The 24162-nt window shown below is 62.5% G+C and overlaps 1 protein-coding gene across 1 annotated transcript in view; it reads left to right on the forward strand.

Annotated features, from left to right (window-relative positions):
- Window positions 1-24162, forward strand: part of PIEZO1 (piezo-type mechanosensitive ion channel component 1) — a 25660-nt gene continuing 1498 nt past the window's right edge. The window contains exons 1-44 of the mRNA XM_011928079.1: window positions 1-118; window positions 315-357; window positions 574-712; window positions 3711-3879; window positions 4010-4223; window positions 4345-4516; window positions 4636-4722; window positions 4804-4891; window positions 5654-5754; window positions 5892-6152; window positions 6995-7106; window positions 7189-7367; window positions 7442-7590; window positions 7702-7884; window positions 8168-8295; window positions 8459-8616; window positions 8717-8893; window positions 9406-9531; window positions 9603-9803; window positions 10261-10465; window positions 13381-13485; window positions 13849-14002; window positions 14083-14326; window positions 14409-14505; window positions 14596-14767; window positions 15373-15462; window positions 15542-15645; window positions 15974-16045; window positions 17043-17143; window positions 17698-17800; window positions 17875-17931; window positions 18018-18190; window positions 18350-18456; window positions 18644-18823; window positions 18975-19233; window positions 19312-19500; window positions 19603-19921; window positions 20292-20424; window positions 20508-20655; window positions 20747-20961; window positions 21056-21214; window positions 21301-21448; window positions 23732-23920; window positions 24046-24138. Coding sequence (XP_011783469.1) covers window positions 4129-4223; window positions 4345-4516; window positions 4636-4722; window positions 4804-4891; window positions 5654-5754; window positions 5892-6152; window positions 6995-7106; window positions 7189-7367; window positions 7442-7590; window positions 7702-7884; window positions 8168-8295; window positions 8459-8616; window positions 8717-8893; window positions 9406-9531; window positions 9603-9803; window positions 10261-10465; window positions 13381-13485; window positions 13849-14002; window positions 14083-14326; window positions 14409-14505; window positions 14596-14767; window positions 15373-15462; window positions 15542-15645; window positions 15974-16045; window positions 17043-17143; window positions 17698-17800; window positions 17875-17931; window positions 18018-18190; window positions 18350-18456; window positions 18644-18823; window positions 18975-19233; window positions 19312-19500; window positions 19603-19921; window positions 20292-20424; window positions 20508-20655; window positions 20747-20961; window positions 21056-21214; window positions 21301-21448; window positions 23732-23920; window positions 24046-24138 — 6033 coding nt within the window. The 5' untranslated portion in view covers window positions 1-118; window positions 315-357; window positions 574-712; window positions 3711-3879; window positions 4010-4128. The remainder of the gene's footprint in view (window positions 119-314; window positions 358-573; window positions 713-3710; window positions 3880-4009; window positions 4224-4344; window positions 4517-4635; window positions 4723-4803; window positions 4892-5653; window positions 5755-5891; window positions 6153-6994; window positions 7107-7188; window positions 7368-7441; window positions 7591-7701; window positions 7885-8167; window positions 8296-8458; window positions 8617-8716; window positions 8894-9405; window positions 9532-9602; window positions 9804-10260; window positions 10466-13380; window positions 13486-13848; window positions 14003-14082; window positions 14327-14408; window positions 14506-14595; window positions 14768-15372; window positions 15463-15541; window positions 15646-15973; window positions 16046-17042; window positions 17144-17697; window positions 17801-17874; window positions 17932-18017; window positions 18191-18349; window positions 18457-18643; window positions 18824-18974; window positions 19234-19311; window positions 19501-19602; window positions 19922-20291; window positions 20425-20507; window positions 20656-20746; window positions 20962-21055; window positions 21215-21300; window positions 21449-23731; window positions 23921-24045; window positions 24139-24162) is intronic.

Raw genomic sequence — 24162 nt, forward strand, 5'->3', positions numbered from 1 at the left:
ACAGGCCGCCTACTGCGGGCGCTGCTGGGCCTTAGCCTGCTCTTCCTGGTGGCCCATCTCGCTCTCCAGGTCTGCCTGCACACTGTGCCCCGCCTGGACCAGCTCCTGGGACCCAGCTGTGAGTCGCTGAGGGGGTGGGGCAGGGGTAGCCATCCTGGGGGTCAGGCCATGCAGTGACCCCGAGTCTCCTGGGGGGGGGTCTACTCAGCCTGATTTATGTCTGGCCTAGATGGTCCCCGTGAAACCCCCCAGGGATGACGGCTGCGGTGCTGGCTGGGCGGAGCCTGACTGGGTTCCTCTGTCTTTCTCTGCAGGCAGCCACTGGGAGAGCCTCTCGCGACACATCGGGGTCACAAGGTTAAGACCATCCCCCCACCCCCAACCAGCAAGCCTCCCTTGGGCATTTCAGGCCCCAGGAAGTGGGGGGACCCAGGAGGGACGGGAGCGGGAGGATGGGGACCTGGAGACTCACCCATGCTCCCACCCACACCCGGAGACTCACCCACATTCCATCCGCACGCTCACCGCACCTGTCCTCCTGCTCTGACTGCGGCTGCTCCCTGCTCTCCGCAGGCTGGACCTGAAGGACATCCCCAACGCCATCCGGCTGGTGGCCCCGGACCTGGGCATCTTGGTGGTCTCCTCTGTCTGCCTCGGCCTCTGCGGGCGCCTCGCAAGGAACACCCAGCAGAGCCCACATACGCAGGAGCTGGTGAGGGCAGCGGCGCCACCCGTGTGTCAGGGAGGTCATTCGAGAGCTTTGGTCTCGGCCATTTTGAGGGTTAATCTTTTAAAAACAAATGTAGACTTCTTAGTTGTAAGTTGGTGTTAAAGAGGGGAGGAACTTCCGCGTCCCACCCAGGGCCCAGCCTGCGGTTCCGTCCATTGAGACCTGTTTCTACCCGGGCTCTGCCTCTGGTGGGAAACCTCCAGGCCCTGAGGTGGCATCTGTTTTGCCCTTAGAAACTCTTCACGGGGGCCGGGCGCGGTGGCTCACGCCTGTAATCCCAGCACTTTGGGAGGCCGAGACAGGCAGATCACGAGGTCAGGAGATTGAGACCATCCTGGCTAACACGGTGAAACCCCGTCTCTACTAAAAAATACAAAAAACTAGCCGGGCGCAGTGGCGGGCGCCTGTAGTCCCAGCTACTCGGGAGGCTGAGGCAGGAGAATGGCATAAACCTGGGAGGCAGAGCTTGCAGTGAGCTGAGATCCGGCCACTGCACTCCAGCCTGGGCGACAGAGCGAGACTCCGTCTCAAAAAACAGAAAAAAAAAAAAAAAAAAAAAAGGCCACGCGGTGATGGGAACCTGCAGTGCTGGGCAGGGGTCTGGCTGGAGAGCTGCTGCAGACGGGCTGAGAAGGGACGGTCCCGGCGAGAGGCCTCGGCCCCAGGCAGAGAGGCTGTCCGCCCAGAGCCCCAGCAGGGGCCTTGGCCCCAGGAGCGACGGGCCTGAAGCAGGGCCTCTGTCCTCGGAGTGGGAGGCAGAGTGAACTTCAGCTGCTATGAGACTTCGAGCTCTGGCCCCAGGAATCTCTGAGCTACGGCCGCCTCCCACGGGCAGGGCGTGAGCTGGGGCGTCACTGCTGCTCAGCCCCTCTCACCCCTACCTGGTCCCACACTCGCCATCCCCAGGCTCAGCCGGGATTTATGGCCACGTGGTGTCCTGGCCCATAAACTCCCTGCCCCGGGCACCCAGCCTCCTCCCACCTCACCCTCGCAGCGCCCACTCGTCAGACAGCTGATGCTTGCCAGGCACGGGGACCTCAACTTCCAGAGGCACCCCGAGAGGGAAAGGGGCTCCCCAAGCCACAGAGTAGGTCGGATGCAGCTGCTCAGCCTGCAGAGGTAGCCTGCCCTCCTGCCTGTCCTGTCCCCACACCATGGAGCAAGGCTGGCACCCACATTTCAGAGGCGGGAATGGGGACCTGGAGGCCAGCTGGCTTTTCCGGGCATTTAAGGGGGTCCAGTCATTGTGGGGGCTGTGCTGCTGCCTGTCCTCTGAGAGACCTGCCCCTCCCTCGTCAGCCCCTCCATGCTGACGAGGACATGGGGCACGAGCTTCCTGGAGCTTGGCTGCTGGGAAGGGGGTGGGTGGCTGGACTCTGGTCAGCTTCGTCTTGGCGTGATGGGAGCCTGAGCGTGCAGCTGCAGCCTGGCTGGCTACTGTGGACAGGCTTCAGAGTGAGGTGGGGGCACCAGGCACCTCCAGGACACCATTCTGAAACCCGGATCTAGAAACCCCACGACCTGGCCTGGCAGGGCCCCCGGGCAACACTCACTCCCACATACGGGCAACACACAACATGTGTGCAGGCATGCGGCAGAGTGTGCCAGCCAGCCCGAGGGGCGCCGGCCACTGGAGGAGGTGAGGGGCATCCGCAGCGTGGCCGCAGCACATAGGGCCCAAATCAGGGCCGGGCCTGCCCCTCGGTGGCCTCACACCCCCAGTCAGGGCCGGGCCTGCCCCTCGGTGGCCTCACACCTGTCCTCCCACAACAGCTGCCTCTGTTCTTTCCACTCCCAGAAATGCTCATTTTTCACGGCTCTGCTCAGAAGATTTCCCAGGGCCAGGGCCAGGCTGCGGACGGGGTGAGCTCAGCCCTTCCAGCCCCAGCCCTGGCACTCTGAGGTCTGGTGGGAGAGCCCCGGGTGTGAGCGATAGCACCCTGTGTTCTGACCCAGCCTCACCCCCGGCTGCTGTGTGGTCTCTGAGAGGGGTGGGCTCAGGGTCCAGGCCTCTCCTGCCCTGATCTCCCTCCCTGTTCCCCTGGCCTTGGAGCCTCCCAGCAGCCCCCGCAGCCCTGGAGGCCTGTGAGGACAGGACTGGTCTGGCTCAACTGTCCTGTCAAGCCCCCATCCCATTTGACAGAAAGGGAACAGGCTCCGAGAGGCTAAGTGACTTGCCTGAGACTGTCAGAGCCGGGATGGTGCCTATCATCCAGCCCCACAGCCTGTGCTCTCAGCCTGGGCACCTGGCGCCTCAGCCACCAGGAGAGCCCCCGAGTCATAGATGGGGACACTGGGCTGCTGGCAGCCAGGCCAGAGCCAGGGCATCTGACGACAGCCGTGTTCTTTCCACCACAGCCTGGCTTTCCCCTGTGTTTGGAAAACGGCTGTGTTCTGGGAAATCTTTAGTCAGGACCAGGGAAAACAGGCCTGTCCGGTCTCTCTCCCCAAACCCCAGGCCGGCCTGTCACTTCTCCTAGGCAGCTGGCTACCTCTATCTCCCCAGAGGCTCGGGGAGGGCAGGGGTACCACCCCTAACTTCTAGACACAGCCACCCAGAAGGCTGGCAGGGGTACCCAGGAGACGCTGGAGCCTGGCCATGTCCCTCAGGGTGCAGACAGGGCCCCTGGGTGCGTGGTTCAGGGTGATGAGGTGCTCTAGGACAGCCTACGGTCGGCCTATACCTGGCAAGGTCATCACATGCCTGGACTTGCCAGGACAGACCGTGGGTCTTTGGCCAGCGTGAGAGCTGCTACCAGGAAGGCCTGCAGGGCCCGAGAGCTCGAGTGAGGAAGTAGGAAGGTGTCAGGCAGACCTCAGGGACGGCTGGGGCCTGTGCTCAGGGAGGCTGGCCTGTGGCCCTCAGAGGGGCAGCTGTGGACGTGGCCGCCTCCCGCTCTCCTGGCTGGGCAGATGTGGGCTGCAGAGGTGGCTGCAGCTGTGATACAGCTGACCTTGCCCCTGCCCGTGACCTTGGCAGGATGATGACGAGAGGGATGTGGATGCCAGCCCCCCGGCAGGGCTGCAAGAAGCTGCAACGCTGGCCCCTACACGGAGGTCACGGCTGGCCGCCCGTTTCTGGGTCACTGCCCACTGGCTGCTGGTGGCGGCTGGGCGGGTCCTGGCCGTAACCCTGCTCGCGCTGGCAGGTACGCACTGAGGCAGGGGCACCAGCGGTCACACTGGGAGGGGTCTTGGAGTTCCCTGAGGACTGTGGAGACGGCGGGACACATGGCACCAGCCAGGTACAACCCTGTGTGCCCCTGCCCTGCCCCGCAGGCATCGCCCACCCCTCGGCCCTCTCCAGCGTCTACCTGCTGGTCTTCCTGGCCATCTGCACCTGGTGGGCCTGCCACTTTCCCGTCAGCACTCGAGGCTTCAACAGACTCTGCGTCGCAATGGGCTGCTTTGGCGCCGGCCATCTCATCTGCCTCTACTGCTACCAGACGCCCTTAGCACAGGTTCTGCTCCCGCCTGCTGGCGTCTGGGCTAGGTAACGGCTTGCCACACGGCCCCTTTTTCCTTCCGCCCTGGTCGTGCCCACCTGGCCCATCTGGCCCCTGTGGCCCCACTGCCTCCGGGGTGGTGGGCAGTGACAGGTCTTTTCTGGACAGGGTGCTGGGTCTCAAGGACTTTGTGGGCCCTGCGAACTGTTCCAGCCCCCACGTGCTGGTCCTCAACACCAACCTGGACTGGCCCATGTATGCCAGCCCCGGCATCCTGCTGCTGCTGTGCTACGCCACGGCCTCTCTGCGCAAGCTCCGTGTGCACCGCCCCCCCGGCCAGGCGAGTACCTGCCACCCTTGGGGGGTGGTCCGAGGTCAGACCATGGGGCCGGTCTCAGGACCTCCTGCCTCTGGGTGGGGTGTGGAGCTGGTCTGGGCTCAAGGTGCTGGTCTCTGCAGAGGAAGGAGGCGGCAAAGGGGGACGAGACTCGGGAGCTGGAGCTGGCAGAGCTGGAGCCGTGGCCCCAGGATGGGGAGGCTGCCCAGGTGAGCAGCCAGCTGGGTGGAGGCGCCAGGGTGGGGGGCGCTGGGCCAGCCCCTCCATGGCTCACCACTGCTTGCCCACAGCACGTGGTGCCCACAGCACCCGACACGGAGGCTGATAACTGCATCGTCCACGAGCTGACAGGCCAGAGCCCCATCCGGCAGCGGCCGGGTAAGTACCGCGCACTCCGAGGTACAGCTGGGGAGCGGGAGGCCGGTGCTGCCCCCTGGTGACCGCCTGGCGCTCTCGCATGCTCGCACCGCACCTCTGCCTGCCGCCCCTCGGGCGCCCAGGGCATCCGTGTGTCGGTGTCCCTGACCCCTGAGACCCCCAGGGCAGCCGAGTGGCTGCGTGGTTGATCCCCAAGACCCCATGGCGGGGCCCTCCAGTCTCCCAACTCCTCCCCAGAAAACATGGCTACGCTGTCTTGTGCTGTTCGCTCTGGGAGCTGCTCGAGGTGGGCGGGTGGCCCCAGGAGGCTGCTTGTCCAGGGCAGGGCCTGGCCTGGGAACTCCGTGTTGGCCATGTCGCCTTGGGAGGGCCTGGGCGCTCTTTCTGGCTACTTTCTTTCTTTAACCCTTGATTTTCCATTTTGCAATGTGTTTCTGAATGAAGCAAGTGAAGGGGTGGGGGTCCCGAGTCTTCAGGTGCACAGGGCTGGAAACGGGGTCAGGGCTACCTTGTGCGCCCCACCCTTTCAAGGAAACTGAGGCCCAGAGAACAGCAGGTGCTGGCAGGGCGATCCCTGACGCTTGGGGAACGGTGTCAGCTCCACCGCTGGAGCCCGCGTGTTCTGCCCATAGCCTACCATGGCCACCGGGGGCCCGTCCCTGCTGCTGTATGCTGGCCCATGGCCCGGATTTCAGGGCACAGTCAAGGTGGGGGGTGCCTGGAGATCACCCTGCCGGAGCTGACCTTTGTCCCCACCTGCAGTGCGGCCCAAGCGGGCTGAGCCCAGGGAGGCATCCCCACTCCACAGCCTGGGCCACCTCATCATGGACCAGAGCTATGTGTGTGCACTCATCGCCATGATGGTAGGCGGCCGTGGGGGTCGGGGTGGGATGGGGTGGGGGAAGGTGGCTGTGCAGCCCCTCCCTCCGCCGCGCAGGTGTGGGGCATCGCTGGGGGGGGGGGTGCGCTGGGCGGCCATGCAGTCCCCTCTGCCACGCAGGTGTGGAGCATCACCTACCACAGCTGGCTGACGTTTGTGCTGCTGCTCTGGGCCTGCCTCATCTGGACGGTGCGCAGCCGCCACCAGCTGGCCATGCTGTGTTCGCCCTGCATCCTGCTGTACGGGATGACGCTGTGCTGTCTGCGCTACGTGTGGGCCATGGACCTGCGCCCTGAGCTGCCCACCACCTTGGGCCCCGTCAGCCTGCGCCAGCTGGGGCTGGAGCACACCCGCTACCCCTGCCTGGACCTTGGCGCCATGGTGAGTGTGCACCACCACATCCAGGGGTGCCTGGGTGCATGGCCCCGTCAGGGTCATCATCCTGTTCAGTGTCCATTGCCCAGGGGAGTAGCAGCACCAGGAAGGTAGATCCGTGTCTGTCTGTCACAATGGGGTCCCCTTCTGCCCACCCAGGGCCAGCCCAGAGTAGCTTCTCAGCGTTTGCTGAGCAAATAAACAGACAACCTTGTGTTGGCATGGGTACCAAGCCTACATCCCGACACTGTGGGAGTGGGCTCTGCCCGTTGGCACGGGCACCACCCCTGCACCCCTGACGCTGTGTGTGAGCATAGGCTTTGCCCACTGGCACAGCCCTGGGTCTCAGTGACAAGCTGTGCAGGCCATGTGTTCACGGGGTGCCTGTGTGTCCATGTGAGCTGGGTGCCAGCATCATGTCTAGTCACCTGTTTGCAGGCCAGCGGGTTGTGTCTCATCTTGTGAGACTTGTGAGCCTGTGTGTGCAAACACGTGCACCTGTGTGTACACCTCCACATAAGCCTGTGGGCATATGTGAGCATGCATGTGGGTAAATGTGCACTCCGGCATGTGGACATGTGTGCATGTGTGTACATGGATCTGTGCCCATGTGAACTAGTGAACCCGTGTGACTGTGTGTGAGCGCGTGTGAACCCATGCACTCATCCGTGGGTATGGAAGTGTATGCTCATGTGCCTCTGGGTGGGTGTGAGCGAGAGGGTGTTTGGTGCTTGTGGGAGGCCGGTGTAGATGGGCTGGCGCCAGCCGCCTCCCTAAGGGCTCTTGCCCTGGCTATGGGAGGGGTGCTGGGCCCTCCGGCTGACTGTGACATACCGCTCTTGTCGCAGTTGCTCTACACCCTGACCTTCTGGCTCCTGCTACGCCAGTTTGTGAAAGAGAAGCTGCTGAAGCGGGCAGAGGCTCCAGCTGCGCTAACGGAGGTCACTGTGGCAGACACAGGTGAGTGGCAGGCCAGAAGTGGGGGCTGCCCTCCTGCCCGCCCGCCCCGATGCCATCGCCTGTCCCCTGGCTTGGCCCACAGAGCCCACGCGGACACAGACACTGCTGCAGAGCCTGGGGGAGCTGGTGAAGGGCGTCTATGCCAAGTACTGGATCTATGTGTGTGCTGGCATGTTCATCGTGGTCAGCTTCGCTGGCCGCCTCGTGGTCTACAAGATCGTCTACATGTTCCTCTTCCTGCTCTGCCTCACCCTCTTCCAGGTGGCTGGCGGGCCGGGGTGGGGGCTGGGGCACGGACCCTCCCCGCGGCCCTCACCGCCCCCCTCACCCGGCAGGTCTACTACAGCCTGTGGCGGAAGCTCCTCAAGGCCTTCTGGTGGCTCGTGGTGGCTTACACCATGCTGGTCCTCATCGCCGTCTACACCTTCCAGTTCCAGGACTTCCCCGCCTACTGGCGCAACCTCACTGGCTTCACTGATGAGCAGTGAGTCCAGGCCAGGGTGGTGGGGCAGCGGCGCGGGCACCCCGTGCACTTCCCCAGGGCTCCAGCGGCTCCACCAGGGGCCGGGCCGGTGCTGATGTTAACCCTCCGCAGGCTGGGGGACCTGGGCCTGGAGCAGTTCAGCGTGTCCGAGCTCTTCTCCAGCATCCTGGTGCCCGGCTTTTTCCTGCTGGCCTGCATCCTGCAGCTGCACTACTTCCACCGGCCCTTTATGCAGCTCACCGACATGGAGCACGTGTCCCCGCCTGGCAGGCGCCTCCCGCGCTGGGCTCACAGGTGCGGCCCTGCCCTCCCTGGCTGGCCTTGGAGAGGTGCAGCCTCCTGGGCCAGGGAGGGAGCCAGGTGGGATTTGGCCAGGAGCCACATTCTCCATTTGCTCACATCGAGGGGATGGCAGTAGCATGGAGGTCCTGGGGACAGTGGGCATGAGTTCCGACGCAGCTATGCGCCTTACTTGGCAGCTGCAGCAGCAGTGGTGCAAACAGGGCTTCCTCCAGGCGCAGGAAATGAGAGGGGCAGGAACCCAGTTGGGAGATGCCATTTTTGGACTCTCTCCCAGGCAGGATGCAGTGAGCGGGACCCCACTGCTGCAGCAGCAGCAGCAGGAGGAGGAGGAGGAGGAGGAGGGCCCCAGGGATGAGGGGCTGGGCATGGCCACTCCCCACCAGGCCACCCAGGTGCCTGAAGGTGAGTTGGGCGGGCAGAGCACAGAGGCCACCCAGTCTGCTGTGCCACATCCCAGCTGGGGGGACATTGACAGAGTCCCCTCTGAGCTCCAGAGCCTCTTCTAAGAGCACAGGGACCTGGGACTCCCCATTTCCACCCTACACTGACCCTCACACCGTCACAGGCGCAGCCAAGTGGGGCCTGGTGGCCGAGCGGCTGCTGGAGCTGGCAGCTGGCTTCTCGGACGTCCTCTCACGGGTGCAGGTGTTCCTGCGGCGGCTGCTGGAGCTGCACGTCTTCAAGCTGGTGGCCCTGTACACCGTCTGGGTGGCCCTGAAGGAGGTGAGTGTGGCAGGCACCTCAGCTTCCCGTCTGGGGTGGGGTGCTCTGTCCTGCCTGGCTGTCCTCCCTAAGCCCAGCCCCACGTGCCCGCTGCCCTCAGGTGTCGGTGATGAACCTGCTGCTGGTGGTGCTGTGGGCCTTCGCCCTGCCCTACCCACGCTTCCGACCCATGGCCTCCTGCCTGTCTACCGTGTGGACCTGCGTCATCATCGTGTGTAAGATGCTGTACCAGCTCAAGGTTGTCCACCCTCAGGAGTATTCCAGCAACTGCACCGAGGTACCGGCCCCCGTGGGCGGAGACGGGAGGAAGCTCCAGGCAGCTGCGTTCACAGCCCCACCCTCCCAGGGCAGCTGCTTCAGTGCAGTGGGGCCAAGGGGGCTTCCTGGAGGCAGCATCCTTTGACCTGATCTGTGGACCGGGGATCCACTCCCCGCACATAAGGGTGTCTGGTAGGGGCGGAGTCCCAGGGTCTGCTGCAGTGAGGAGGGGAGGGCCCCACCCCAGGCCTGGGCAGGGAGAGACGGTCAGGCAGCTGCTGCCTGGCACTTTCTCACACATCCCTCCTCCCTGGACCTCTCTTCACTCCCCTAGCCTCTGCCTGTGGTCTCCCTGTTTCTCAAACACCTGGTCGCCTTCCCTGTGAAGGTGGCTCCAAGGCCAGCAGCCCCTGTGTCCTTGGCTGGGGCAGCAGTGGGCCTGCCCCGGAGCTGTGGCTGTGGTGGGCTCCAGGCAGGGCCAGGGGGGCACTGTGGCCTGGGAGGGGGCACTAATGCCCGGTCTCTTGCCAGCCCTCCCCCAACAGCACCAACCTACTGACCACGGAGATCAGCCAGTCCCTGCTGTACCGGGGGCCCGTGGATCCTGCCAACTGGTTTGGGGTGCGGAAAGGATTCCCCAACCTGGGCTACATCCAGGTGAGTGAAGGGCTGGTGGGCGGCTGGGCGGGCGAGTACCCGGCTGCCCCCTGACCGTTGCCCCCCCGCAGAACCACCTGCAGGTGCTGCTGCTGCTGGTATTCGAGGCCATCGTGTACCGGCGCCAGGAGCACCACCGCCGGCAGCACCAGCTGGCCCCGCTGCCTGCCCAGGCCGTGTTCGCCAGCGGCACCCGCCAGCAGCTGGACCAGGATCTGCTCAGCTGCCTCAAGTACTTCATCAACTTCTTCTTCTACAAATTCGGGCTGGAGGTGAGGCAGGGACGTTGCCTCCTCCTGGGGCAGGGCTTGGCCGTCGGAAGGGAGGGCTGCACCGTGTGGGCACCGGAAGCCTGGCCCCACCTGGGTCTGCCTGGGCCACAGGGGGCGGGGGACAGGGCCCGGCAAGGCTTCCCCCGGCCTCCTGTGGTGTTGGTGTTGACAAGAGGCAAGAGGCCAAGGCAGATTCGCTGTACTGTACAGCCCACCTCCTGGAGCCTCATTTTCCCCTGCATGATGGCAACTGCCAGCCACTCTAGCCCTCTTGACAGCACCACTGGCCCTGTCCTTGCTTGATGCCCACAGCCTCTAGGCGGGGCTGCTGCAAGCCTGAGGCCTGCCGGGTGGGACCAGAAAGCCCCTAACCCCTCTCTCCTGACTCACTGCACACCCACACCCCACCCCCCCCCGACTCACTGCACCCCCACACCCTGCCCTCTCCCCTCCCCAGATCTGCTTCCTGATGGCCGTGAACGTGATTGGGCAGCGCATGAACTTTATGGTGACCCTGCACGGCTGCTGGCTGGTGGCTATCCTCACCCGCAGGCACCGCCAGGCCATCGCCCGCCTCTGGCCCAACTACTGCCTCTTTCTGGCTCTGTTCCTGCTGTACCAGTACCTGCTGTGCCTGGGGATGCCCCCGGCCCTGTGCATCGGTGAGGATCACGTGGCTTGGGTGGGTGTGGGCTTTGTGGACGCCTGTGGGGTGCTTCCCGCCTGCCCCAGGCTCCTGTCCACCCTCCTGGACTTAGCCTTGGCCTCCCCCAGTCCCTCCTGCCCACCCCACATCCTACCCAGACGCCCTCATCTACATCCTCTCTCGGGGGCGGCCTGGCCCCCTCCAGGCTCTGTTATTCTTTCTTTTTTGCCCAATATTCTATCTTGAAATATTTCAAACCTTCAGGAAAGTTGTGAGTCACACAAAGAGCGCTGCGTCCTCTCTGGTCCCTGCGTGGGTCAGCCGTGATACCTCACACCCAAGAGCTGCCTCGAGCGTCTCCCGGGGGCGGGTGTCCCTGAGCCCACAGCCCCGCACGCACGGACCTGTCTCCTGGCAGTGCCACTGTCAAACGTGTCCTCTGCATTCAATCAGCCCCGGCCTCAGCACCCTGCTTTGTGGCTGTTTGGTTTTCAGATGGGATCTGGTCTGATGTTTGCTCTAGTCTCTTGTCTTGGGTCTAGGCCACCCCCGCCTCTCCTGTCTCTTGGGAAGTTCTGGAGGGAGGCAGGCAGTGTTGCTGATGCCCTGAGACTGGATTTGCGTGGCTGTCCTGGTGATGAGGGTCTGCTCAAGGCACACAGCACCCTGCAGTCTGAGATGGGGAGTCACATTTGTGCATGCGGCCGGCTCAGGGGCGTCCCACCTGCCCCACTGGCACCCAGCCTGTTGGCACTGGTGGGCTGTCTGGGGTCAGCCTTGTGGCTTCATAAAACAGACCCTTTCTGTTGTCTCTGTGCGTCCATCAGCTGGGTTTCCCATCCAGGAGAGCTGCCATTTCTCACTGGCCACTTTCTGAGAATTCTGTCATCCACAGACACTGGGCTTCCCCTCTGCTGAGTGGAGGCCCTGGCCCCTCTGGCCACACACTGTTACGTGGTCTCCCCGTATCTGGCTGGGCGTGGTGGTTCACACCTGTGATCCCAGCACTTTGGGAGGCCGAGGCAGGAGGATCCCTTGAGGCCAGGAGTTTGAAACCACTCTGGTCAACATAGCAAGAACCTTTTTTTTTTTTTTAAAAAAAAGATGGAATCTTGCTTCATCACCCAGGCTGGAGTGCAGCGGCAGCCTCTGCCTCCCTGGTTCAAGCGATTCTCTGCCTCAGCCTCCCAAGTAGCTGGGATTACAGGCAGGCACCACTATGCCCAGCTAATTTTTGTATTTTTTTAGTAGAGACAGGGTTTCATCATGTTGGCCAGGCTAGTCTTGAACTCCTGATCTCAGGTGATCCGCTCCCCTCGACCTCCCAAAGTGCTGGGGTTGCAGGTGTGAGCCACCGTGCTCGGCCCCGTTTCCTAATGGTGGTTTCCTGTTTCCTCAACTCTTCCACGTATGTTAATTGGCATCTCCCGTAAGGAAAAGCTGCCCTTTGTCCTCTGCTGATTTCTTTACGCAGGTGTTTGTGTCTGTATGGACGCTGATGTTGGTCGTCATCTCTGGGACTGGCTGTGGGACCAGCACTGTTTAGTCTTGTGTGGTCCCAGCTTCAGGCCCTGGGAGCTCCGGGCCTTCTCCACCTGCCCTGCCCTTTGCAAGCCCATCTTGTTTTCTTTTTCCTTTTTCTTTTTTTTTTTTTCCAAGACGGAGTCCTGCTCTGTCGCCCAGGCTGGACTGCAGTGCTGCCATCTCTACTCACTGCAACCTCCACCTCCCGGGTTCAAGCGATTCTCCTGCCTCAGCCTCCCTCCTGAGTAGCTGGGATTACAGGCGCCCACCACCACGCCCGGCTAATTTTTGTATTTTTAGTAGAGACGGGGTTTCACCGTGTTGGCCAGGCTGGTCTCGAACTCCTGACCTCAGGTGATCTGCCCACCTCTGCCTCCCAAAGTGCTGGGATTACAGACGTGAGCCGCCCCACGCGGCCCTGTCCTGTTTTCTGCTCCCAGGCATCGCTGCCTCATCTTCTGCTTCCCAGGTTCAGCTCTGAGCTCACAGCCACTGTTCTGGGGACCCCGATCGAGTTCCAAGAGTGTCAGGTTTAGAGCCGGGGGTCTGGGCGCCGGGTGTGCCTGTTGCTATAGGGCTGCCCCTGCCTCTAGGCCCTCCACATCTTTCCTGTAAAACACCTGCGTTAGAGAACCCGGGTTCTCTGACATCGAGGCAACTTTGTTTTCGTATCGTGAGGTTCCCTCTGCAGCAGACAGTGTGTGGGTTTTGCAGATGTGTGGAGTCACATCCACCCCCTCAGTCCTTAGGGACCAACCCTCCCTGCCTCCCAGGAAGTGTGGCCAGGGGCCGGCAAAGCCATGGCTTCCTCCCCCCGCAGGCACCTCCCATCCCTGGCACGTGGTCCCGTCAGGATGCCACGGCAGCAGGACTCACAGCAGGTGCTGCTAGGTCTGACTTTCACTTGGCAGAGCACACTGAGGTCTGTCTAGGCTGTCCCGTGGATCCCGGTCCCACGTGCTGAGCAGCGTTCCCTGTTGTGGCTGCTGCAGGTTGAACGTTTCCCTGCTGCAGGTGTCTGCACTGCATGCGGCTTCTGGCTGTTTTCAGAGCGGTCATATCACACGCACTGTCGTATCATGGACGATGAGGCCGTGTGAGCCACAATCCAGGGAGGCCCAGCAGCCCCCATTCCCCATCCCCCATCCCCGTGCTCCCCGGCCTCCCGCTTGGTTGCTTTGCCTCCGGGGGCTTGGTGCATAGTTGAAGGAATGTGTGTGTGTAAACACACAGGACACTAGAGCTGTCAGTTCTCAAGACACCAGGTGTGCGTGAGGTGATTCCCATGGATCCTGAGGGTTGGTGATAAAGTCTCGGGCTCTGAAGCCACTGGTCAGTAGGTGGGGATGGGATATCTCAGGCCCCAGGCAGGCCAGGCCCTTCCTAACATGACATTCCCACCACCAGATTACCCGTGGCGCTGGAGCCGGGCTGTCCCCATGAACTCTGCACTCATCAAGTGGCTGTACCTGCCTGATTTCTTCCGGGTCCCCAACTCCACCAACCTCATCAGTGAGTGCCCCCCACCCCCCCTGCCTCCAGAGGACCCTCAGAGCATGTTCACACCCCACAATCTGCTCACAAGTGTGCACACAGGCTTGTGAGGGCAGATATGTAGTCAGGCATAGGGCAGTCTGCAGGCCCTGACCTCACACGCACACACATAGACCTCAGCGTATGTGTACGGCAGCCCTTGTGCAGACGCCCCCTGCGCCAGGGTTCCCTCAGTAGCACCCGGCCACTCCCCCAGGCAGACATGTCCCCGCTCCCAGTGGCTGCACGCCGACAGGCCTGGGGTGGGAGGCGGGCTGTATGCACCATGCCCACCTCGTGTGGGTCCCCGAGCAGCACAACAGCGGCTCCTGTGTCCTGCAGGCGACTTCCTCCTGCTGCTGTGCGCCTCCCAGCAGTGGCAAGTGTTCTCAGCTGAGCGCACGGAGGAGTGGCAGTGCATGGCTGGCGTCAACACCGACCGCCTGGAGCCGCTGCGGGGGGAGCCCAACCCTGTGCCCAACTTTATCCACAGCAGGTGGGTCCCACACCACCCTCCATGGGAGATCCTCTGGGAGGGGTGGCCGGGGCGCCCGCCGTGACACTCCGGCCTGGCAGGTCCTACCTCGACATGCTGAAGGTGGCCGTCTTCCGGTACCTGTTCTGGCTGGTACTGGTGGTGGTGTTTGTCACGGGGGCCACCCGAATCAGCATCTTCGGGCTGGGCTACCTGCTGGCCTGCTTCTACCTGCTGCTCTTCGGCACCGCCCTGCTGCAGAGGGACACGCGGGCCCGCCTCGTGCTATGGGACTGCCTCATTCTCTACAACGTCACCGTCATCATCTCCAAGAACATGCTGTCGGTGAGCCCAGCCCCTGGCCCCACCTGCCTGCCGTGCCCTGCCCTGGGGCCCTGCTGAGCCTGCTGACCCTGCTTTCTCCCAGCTCCTGGCCTGCGTCTTCGTGGAGCAGATGCAGACCGGCTTCTGCTGGGTCATCCAGCTCTTCAGCCTTGTGTGCACCGTCAAGGGCTACTATGACCGTGAGTGGCGAGGATGGTGGCTAGGGAGGGTATGGGGAAGCCCCCTGCCCCTGGGCCTGACCCTGACCCTTGCTGGCACCTGCCTTGCAGCCAAGGAGATGATGGGCAGAGACCAGGACTGCCTGCTGCCCGTGGAGGAGGCCGGCATCATCTGGGACAGCATCTGCTTCTTCTTCCTGCTGCTGCAGCGCCGTGTCTTCCTCAGCTATTACTACCTGCACGTCAGGGCCGACCTCCAGGCCACCGCCCTGCTGGCCTCCAGGCAAGCTCTGGCCCAGACACAGCCCAGAGCTCCCATCTTGGGGCTGGGAGGAGGCAATGGGAGGGACCTCGCTGTCTCAGGCCCCAGGCGGTGGAGAACAGGCTCCACCCCTCTGTGACATGGGCGTGTCATCTAGAGCATGAAGGACAGCAGACCCGGGCACCATCACACCCTGCCCCAGTGCTGGGTCTGTCAGAGACCACAGGCTGCAGTTCCGACCGACTTGCCTGCTAAGGGCTACGTGTCCCACTGGCGGGAGGGCCCCTGGGTGGTATCACGAATGCCCCAGGGAGGGGTTCGGGCTTGGGGCCAGCTTTGCCTGCTTCCCTGCAGCTCCAGCTGGGTGGGTGCCACCAGACACCCCTGCATCTGTACGGCAGAAGGGCTTGTCCTCACCACAGACAGCACAGAGGGTGGGGGCAGTGGATGATGCCTCCCCTGTGGGTGCCTCTTGCCCAGCATGGGCCGAGAGGAGCCGGCTGAGCCGCCCGGGCTGAGCGGGGAGCGGCAGCTGCCTATGGTCCGGGCTGAGCGGGGAGCGGCGGCTCCCCATGCTGCTGGGGCTGAGTGCCTGGTGCTCACAGCCCATCCCTGCCCCCCGACAGGGGCTTTGCCCTCTACAACGCTGCCAACCTCAAGAGCATCGACTTCCACCGCAGGACAGAGGAGAAGTCCCTGGCCCAGCTGAAAAGACAGTAGGTACCTCTAGGGCAGGGACTCCCCGGCTCCACCTGTGGAGGAGTGCTCAGTGTACCCGGCCTTTCCCCCCCACAGGATGGAGCGTATCCGTGCCAAGCAGGAGAAGCACAGGCAGGGCCGGGCAGACCGCGGTCGCCCCCAGGACACCCTGGGCCCCAAGGACCCAAGCCCGGAGCCAGGTGAGTGCAGCTGGAGTCTAGCATCCAAGGCCCCCTGTTCAGCGTGTCTGTGCCTGCTGCTGGTGTGCCTTGTCTGTGCCCGTGTGACGTCCCACAAGGCTCCCAGCCCACCTGTCCTGTCCGCGTGATCACCCTGTCCGGCAGGCCCCATGGCCGCCCCGTGACTGTCCGTCCACGCACATGGGTTCTGAGCCCCGTGGCCTCACATGGCCCCCATCACTGTGGGTCTCCGTGTCTGTCTCCACCCATCTTGTCCCCGAGACACTCACAGCCCCGACCCCTCCTGGTGCCTTGACTGCTCCCTCACGCTCACCCCACCCCTCCACAGGGCCCGACAGTCCAGGGGGCTCCTCCCCGCCACGGAGGCAGTGGTGGCGGCCCTGGCTGGACCACGCCACAGGTACCCCCCATTAGCCCGCCTGTGGCCACCCTCTCAGGCCCTCTGTGCCCTCACCTGTCCTCTGCCTGGGCTGCTGTCTTCCCCTCCTTCCCCTGACCCCCAGGCCCTGAGCATCAGGACGCGCTCAGGCCTCCTGGGTTGGGGGGTGCCTCACTGGCTGCAGACCCCTGGGTGATGCCCCAGCCCTTCCAACGGGGGCGTCTCAGAGCTCGCTCCGATGCCACAGGAGCTGAGCGGCAGTTTCACCTGGTCGGTCCCAGCAGCACTGCATAGTTTTACGTTTTCTTTTTGAGCCGGAGTCTCGCTCTGTCACCCAGGCTGGAGTGCAGCAGTGTGATCTCGGCTCACTGCAAGCTCCGCCTCCTGGGTTCAAGTGATTCTCCTGCCTCAGGCTCCCAAGTAGCTGAGACTACAAGCATGCGCCCTACTCCAAACCAGTGTTTTTTTTTTTTTGAAATGGAGTCTTGCCCTGTTGCCTAGGCTGCAGTGCAATGGCGTGACCTCAGCTCACTGCAACCTCCGCCTCCCAGGTTTAAAGGATTCTCCTGCCTCAGCCTCCCAAGTAGCTGGGATTACAGGTGCCCTCCACCATACCCGGCTAATTTTTGTATTTTTAGTAGAGATGGGGTTTCACCACGTTGGCCAGGCTGGTCTCGAATCTCTGACCTCAGGTGATCTGCCCGCCTCAGTCTCCCACAGTGTTGGGATGACAGGTGTCAGCCACCATGCCCGGTCTGTTTTTCTAACTCTCCTGGGTTTTCCCGCGTCCTCTGCAGTCAGCCCACTGAGCACCCCAGCCTGCACTGGCTCTGTTCCTCAGCTGCCCTGCCCGCCTCTGTCTTGTCCCACCGCGCTGGCCTGTGTCCTGTGCCTGCACCACTCCCGGCTGCTCCACATGGGAAGGGTGGCTCTTGGGCCTTGGCCCATGCAGGCGGAGAGGGTCTGGCTGGGGGTCTCCCTGCGTGGAAGGCTGGCTCTCAGCACTGCCTGCCCACAGTCATCCACTCCGGGGACTACTTCCTGTTTGAGTCTGACAGCGAGGAAGAGGAGGAGGCTGCCCCTGAAGACCCTAGGCCGTCGGCCCAGAGTGCCTTCCAGGTGAGGTGGGAGAGCCCTGACTGCCCCACTGCAACCACAGAGCTTGTGGCCCTCGGCCAGGGCAGCATAGGGGGTGCCAGCTGCCCCCAAGGCCTGGAAGCCCAGCTCCTCCACCTCCAGTGAGCTCACCCAGCCCCATCCAGGCCTCCCAAGTCCCATGGGAAACCAGGCTACAGGGACATGGGTCATGTGTAGCCTGCTGCCCCACCGTCTTGGCTCTGAACACCCAGGTTCTGGTGGCTGCCTGTGGCCTGACCTGTGAGATGGGCCTGACACCTTTGTACTGGCCGCCTGGCTGTCCTGGGTCTGTCTTTGGGCCCCTGGCTCTCGGTGCTAGACCAGGAGTTGGGTGGGCTGCATGCGTGGGGGTCCTCACCCACAGCCCCTCAAGGTCCGCATCTGGGAGGGGCTCAGGGACGCAGAGGCCCCTGGTAGACACAGAGCAGGGATCAGGATCTGGGGCCAGGCTTGCCCAACTCCAGCTATTCCTCCTCTTCCCTCCTGCGTCCGATGGCTTGGAAGGCCGGGTCCTAACCCAGGGGGCTGGCCCACAGATGGCGTACCAGGCGTGGGTGACCAATGCGCAGACGGTGCTGAGGCGGCAGCAGCAGGAGCAGGAGCAGGCAAGGCAGGAGCAGGCAGGACAGCTACCCACAGGTGAGCTGGGGGTCGTGGCGACTCTGAGGGGAAGCTGCAGGACTCCCAGTCACTGACCAGCATCCTGTGCCTAGGAGGTGGCCCCAGCCAGGAGGTGGAGCCAGCAGAGGGCCCCGAGGAGGCAGTGGCAGGTGCGTGGGCCCTGCGGCTGGGGAGTGGGAGGTCTCTCTTGGCCCCACAGGCTGCCCGTCCAGCGCCCCCTCCCACCCTCCCGCAGGCCGGAGCCACATGGTGCAGAGGGTGCTGAGCACGGCGCAGTTCCTGTGGGTGCTGGGGCAGGCGCTGGTGGACGGGCTGACGCGCTGGCTGCAGGAGTTCACCCGGCACCACAGCACCATGAGTGATGTGCTGCGGGCAGAGCGCTATGTCCTCACGCAGGAGCTCCTGCAGGTGAGCCCACCCACGCACCACGCTCTTCCCTGCTCTGCCTAACCACGCCCCTGCCTGCTTAGCAGCCTAGTCCCATGCCCACTCTACACGAAACCCTGTGTGGGGACCAGAGCTGGGACATATCCCAGGCAGCCCTGAGCTCCCTCCTGTGCCCTGCAGGGTGGTGAAGTGCACCGGGGCATATTGGATCAGCTGTACACAAGCGAGGCCGAGGCCACGCTGCCAGGCCCCACCGAGGCCCCCGACGCACCAAGCACAGTATCCAGGTAGGTGCTGGGGTGACCCCTGAACCGCAGCTGCTGCCCCTGGAGGGTGGGCAGTGTCCAGCCCTCCTCGACCCTTGCCATTCCCTTGACCACCAAAGGACCGTGGGCACTTTCCACGCTGACCCTCCCTGCAGCCTAGGGTCAGGCCATAGAGCAGAATTCTCTGTGACCCGGCTTCCTTCCCCAGTGGGCTGGGCGCGGAGGAGCCACTCAGCAGCATGACGGACGACACGGGCAGCCCCCTGAGCACCGGCTACCACACGCGCAGTGGCAGCGAGGAGGCGGTCACCGACCCCGGGGAACGCGAGGCCGGCGCCTCTCTGCACCAGGGACGGATGCGGACGGCCAGCGAGCTGCTGCTGGACAGGTGGGGGCGGGACACGCACAACTCCAGCCTAACCATGGCCCTCGGGGAGCCGCCGAACGGGGACAGGAGCCTGTCTGTGACCGGCAGCAGGTCGGGCCGTTGTGCCTCCGGGCAGTCCCGGGCTCCCCCAAACTCGCGGGTCTCCCTGCAGGCGCTTGCGCATCCCAGAGCTGGAGGAGGCAGAGCTGTTTGCGGAGGGGCAGGGCCGGGCGCTGCGGCTGCTGCGGGCCGTGTACCAGTGCGTGGCCGCCCACTCAGAGCTGCTCTGCTACTTCATCATCATCCTCAACCACATGGTCACGGCCTCTGCTGGCTCGCTGGTGCTGCCCGTGCTCGTCTTCCTGTGGGCCATGCTGTCCATCCCGCGGCCCAGCAAGCGCTTCTGGATGACGGCCATCGTCTTCACCGAGGTGGGCTGAGGCCGCGGGGGAGGGGGCGCCTGGCCCTCTGCGCTGAGCCCCTCCTGTGCTGAGCCCCCTCCCCCGCAGGTCTCGGTGGTCGTCAAGTACCTGTTCCAGTTTGGATTCTTCCCCTGGAACAGCCACGTGGTGCTGCGGCGCTACGAGAACAAGCCCTACTTCCCGCCCCGCATTCTGGGCCTGGAGAAGACTGACGGCTACATCAAGTACGACCTGGTGCAGCTCATGGCCCTCTTCTTCCACCGCTCCCAGCTGCTGGTGAGTGCGAGCCCCGCCAGTGCGGGGCTGGGCAGGCCCTCTGGGCACGGGCGCCCTCTGCCGGGAGGCAAGGCCCCCTCACCACAGGCTCCCGCCCCACAGTCCTACGGCCTCTGGGACCACGAGGAGGACTCGCCATCCAAGGAGCATGACCAGAGCGGCAGGAAGGAGCAGGGGGCTGAGGAGGGGCCAGGGGCCCTGCTGGAACCCCAGGCCAAGGCAGGCACAGGGCTCCAGGAGGAGCCAGGAGTGCCCGAGGCCACCACCGAGGACCACGTTCAGGTGGAAGCGAGGGTCGTACCGACGGATGGGACCCCAGAACCCCAAGCGGAGCTCAGGCCCCGTGACACGAGGCGCTTCAGTCTACGTTTTAGGAGGAGGAAGAAGGAGGGCCCAGCACGGAGAGGACCAGCAGCCATCGGTATAAGCGCCCCGTCCCACAGCCTCTTGCCTACCCAGTTCTCTGAGTGAGGCTACTGCAGGGAGGGCCCTTTTCAGATGAGACGGCCACGCCCAGTGCAGGGCCCACCTGGATCCCAGGAAGGCGCTTCAGAGCCACAGCTCCTGGCTCTGCCCCCCACATGCAGGGTGACTGTTGGCCTGGGCTGGTCCCTGACGGTTGCCCCAGACAGAGGACACAGCCCCAGCTCTCTCCTTGCCAGTGACACTAGGCGCTTCCTGTGTTCAGTCTGCTTGTCTGTCAGATGGGGTGAATGCCAGCCTCTTAGGGTGGTCAGGAGCCAGACCCAGTCCCCAGGGGCCCCAGGCAGAAGTCAGCTTTTCCCCTACAGAAGCTGAGGACAGGGAGGAAGAAGAGGGGAAGGAAGAGAAAGAGGCCCCCGCGGGGAGAGAGAAGAGGCCAAGCCGCACTGGAAGAAGAGTGAGGGCGGCTGGGCGGCGGCTGCAGGGCTTCTGCCTGTCCCTGTGAGTGGTGGTGGCCGGGGGCAGCTGGGCAGTGGGGGTGGGGAGGCGGGTACTGGCACCAGGCTGAACATCCCCTTCCACAGGGCCCAGGGCACATACCGGCCGCTACGGCGCTTCTTCCATGACATCCTGCACACCAAGTACCGCGCAGCCACCGATGTCTATGCCCTCATGTTCCTGGCCGACGTTGTCGACTTCATCATCATTATTTTTGGCTTCTGGGCCTTTGGGGTAAGCCACACACCCCAGTGTACGCAGAGCTCCGCAGCCACCCACATCCCCAGGGCCTGGCTCCCCCTGACCCGTGCTCTCCCGGCCACAGAAACACTCGGCGGCCACGGACATCACGTCCTCCCTATCAGACGACCAGGTACCCGAGGCCTTCCTGGTCATGCTGCTGATCCAGTTCAGTACCATGGTGGTCGACCGCGCCCTCTACCTGCGCAAGACCGTGCTGGGCAAGCTGGCCTTCCAGGTGGCGCTGGTGCTGGCCATCCACCTATGGATGTTCTTCATCCTGCCTGCCGTCACCGAGAGGTGGGCCCGCACGCGGGGGTGCTCGGTGTCTGGGGGCGGGGCCCTGCAGGGCTCCGTTTCTGACGGGGTCCTTGACCTGGCCATCCCACCCCAGGATGTTCAGCCAGAACGCGGTGGCCCAGCTGTGGTACTTTGTGAAATGCATCTACTTCGCCCTGTCTGCCTACCAGATCCGCTGCGGCTACCCCACCCGCATCCTTGGCAACTTCCTCACCAAGAAGTACAATCACCTCAACCTCTTCCTCTTCCAGGGGTGAGCGTGAGTGCAGGTCCGCCGGGGTGGGGGTCACAGCCCGGGCAGGAGGGAGCCCACCTGATGGGAACCCTGGCTGTGGGCAGGTTCCGGCTGGTGCCGTTCCTGGTGGAGCTGCGGGCAGTGATGGACTGGGTGTGGACGGACACCACGCTGTCCCTGTCCAGCTGGATGTGCGTGGAGGACATCTATGCCAACATCTTCATCATCAAATGCAGCCGAGAGACAGAAAAGGTGCCTGGGCCCAGGGCGGGGGCCTGGACAAGGGATGTGCCCTCTCCCTAAGACAGAGGCACTGCTGCCACGAGAACCTGTGGTGCTGGTGGCCCTCCCAGGGCTTGCAGCCCATGGGGACATGAGGTGAGCCCACCCACTGGCTGATCATGAGGCCAGTGATCTTGGCAGCTGCGAGTGCCAGGGGCAGAAGTGGGTAGCAGACTTGGTCCTGTTCCAGGCAGGCTGGCAGCAGAGCAGGGCCTGGTGCAAGGAGGACCGGATGGACACTGTTCCCTGCATTCTTGTTTAACGGCTTTGTTGAGAGAGAATTCATGCATCAGACCACTCACCCATTTAAATAGTACAATGCAGGGGTTTTTAGAAGATTCACAGTTGAGCATCTGCCACTATCATCAATTTTAGAGCATTTTCACCACTTGAGAAACAAACCCTGGGCCGGACACAGTGGCTCACATCTGTCATCCCAACACTTTAAGAGATCGAGGAGGCCAGGAGTTCAAGATCCACCTGGGCCACACAGTGGGACCCCACCACAGCAAATGTAAAAATAAAAAAAATTAGCTGGCAATGGCAGCTCATGCCTATGGTCCCAGCGCTTTGGGAAGCCAAAGGAGGGATAGGATCAGTTGAGGCCAGGAGTTTAAGACCAGCCTGGGCAACATAGCAGTATCTCTTCTACAAGAAAACAAACATTAGCTGGGCATGATGGTGCACACGTGTGCTCCCAGCTACTCTGGAGGCTGAGGTGGGAGGCTGGCTTGAGGCCAGGAGGTCAAGGCTGCATTAAGCCTGCTCACACCACTGCACTCCAGCTTGGGCAACAGAGTGAGACCATCTCTAAAAAAGTAACAAGAAAAAACCCAGTGCCCATTGGCTGTCACTCCGTTTCCCCCTCCCCTGGCCCCAGTAACCCCTTGTCTAGGTCCTGGTTCTATGGATTTGCCTACAGTGGATAGTTCATGAAAACAGGCTCAGATAGAATTTGTCCTTTTGTGACCAGCTTTCCTCACTCAGCACGGTGTCTTCGAGGTCCACCCACGTGGCAGTACAGCCTTCCTTTTTATGGGCAAATGATACTCCGTGGCATGGATGGACCACAACATGTTCACCTGTTGGACTGATGCCCATGATGCTGCCAGGCACGCCAGGGTACACACCTGTGTGCCTGTGCCCCTGGTTCTGTGGCTGCACGCCAGGGCTGGAAGGGCCGCTGGTTTTCCACAGCAGCTCCACCATCTTAGGTGCCCACCAGCAACACGAGGTTCCAGTTTCTCCACATCCTCAACAACCTGTTACTATGTCTTTTTTGTTCTGGCCATTCCTGTTGAACAGGTGGCTTGCTATGGGCTTTTTTCAGTTCCCTGTTGACCTATGTTAAGCTTCTTTTCGTGTGCTGGGCCATTTGTGTATCTTCTCTGGGGAAATGTCTATTTTGAGACAGGATCTCGCTCTGTTGCCCAGGCTGAAGTGAAGTGGCATGATCTTGGCTCACTGCAGCCTCTGCCTCCCCGGTTCAAGCGAATCTCCCACCTTAGCCTCCCGAGTAGCTGGGACTACAGGTGTGCACGACACCTGGCTAGTTTTTGTAATTTTGGCCAGGTTGGTCTCAAACTCCTGACCTCAAAGTGCTGGGATGACAGGCACGAGCTGCTGCGCCCAGCAGTTGGGTTTTTATTAGTTTTTTTCTGTAGATACATTGGCTAGAAATGACTGAGTTGGAAGAATTCTCTATATTCTCTGGTTGCTAAACCCTTATCAGATACAATTTGCTGAAAATTTCTTCCATTCTATGGATTGTCTCTTAAATTTTCTTGATGGCGTCTTTGGAAGCACAGAGTATTTATTTTGGTAATATCTGGTTTACTTTGTTTTCTTTGCCAAATCCAGGTTCATGAAGATTTGCCCGTTTTCTTCTAAAAGTTCTATAGTTTTAGCTCTGAAGTTTAGCTCTTTGATCCACTTTGAGGTAAATTTTGGCACACGGTATGAGGCAGGAGTTGCATTTCATTCTCCTGCCTGGGGCGGTGCCTGCACTGTGCTGAAAAGGTGGTCCGTTCCCACTGAACGGTCACAGCTCCCTTGTCTAAGATCATTGGCCCCTGGGTTCCAACTGGACTTAGTTCTACTCCACTGGCCTGCGTCTGCCCGCCATTACTACAGCTGTGCCAGGCCGAGGTCAGGCTGGGGCTTTTGTGGGCTGCTGGGTGAGCTGGAGAATGCGGTCATGGGACCTGCAGGAAGGGCAGAGCTCAGCTTATGACCTGTGTTGTTCCCCTCCAGAGATACCCGCAGCCCAAAGGGCAGAAGAAGAAGAAGATCGTCAAGTATGGCATGGGTGGCCTCATCATCCTCTTCCTCATCGCCATCATCTGGTTCCCACTACTCTTCATGTCGCTGGTGCGTTCCGTGGTTGGGGTCGTCAACCAGCCCATCGATGTCACCGTCACCCTCAAGCTGGGCGGCTATGAGGTGAGCATGTGTGGGCCCACCTGTCCATTCCCATCCCCTGGGGGTTCTGGCCAGGGTGGCATGCAACCCCCAGCGGCTCCTCCACACTCATCTTCATGGCCCCGTGTCCCCGTACCTGCCCCTAGCCGCTGTTCACCATGAGCGCCCAGCAGCCATCCATCATCCCCTTCACGGCCCAGGCCTACGAGGAGCTGTCCCGGCAGTTTGACCCCCACCCGGTAAGTGGCCTCTGCCCTGTGACA

The sequence above is a fragment of the Colobus angolensis genome, unplaced genomic scaffold (genome assembly GCF_000951035.1).
Source record: "Colobus angolensis palliatus isolate OR3802 unplaced genomic scaffold, Cang.pa_1.0 Scaffold76, whole genome shotgun sequence".
Lineage (NCBI taxonomy): Eukaryota > Metazoa > Chordata > Mammalia > Primates > Cercopithecidae > Colobus > Colobus angolensis.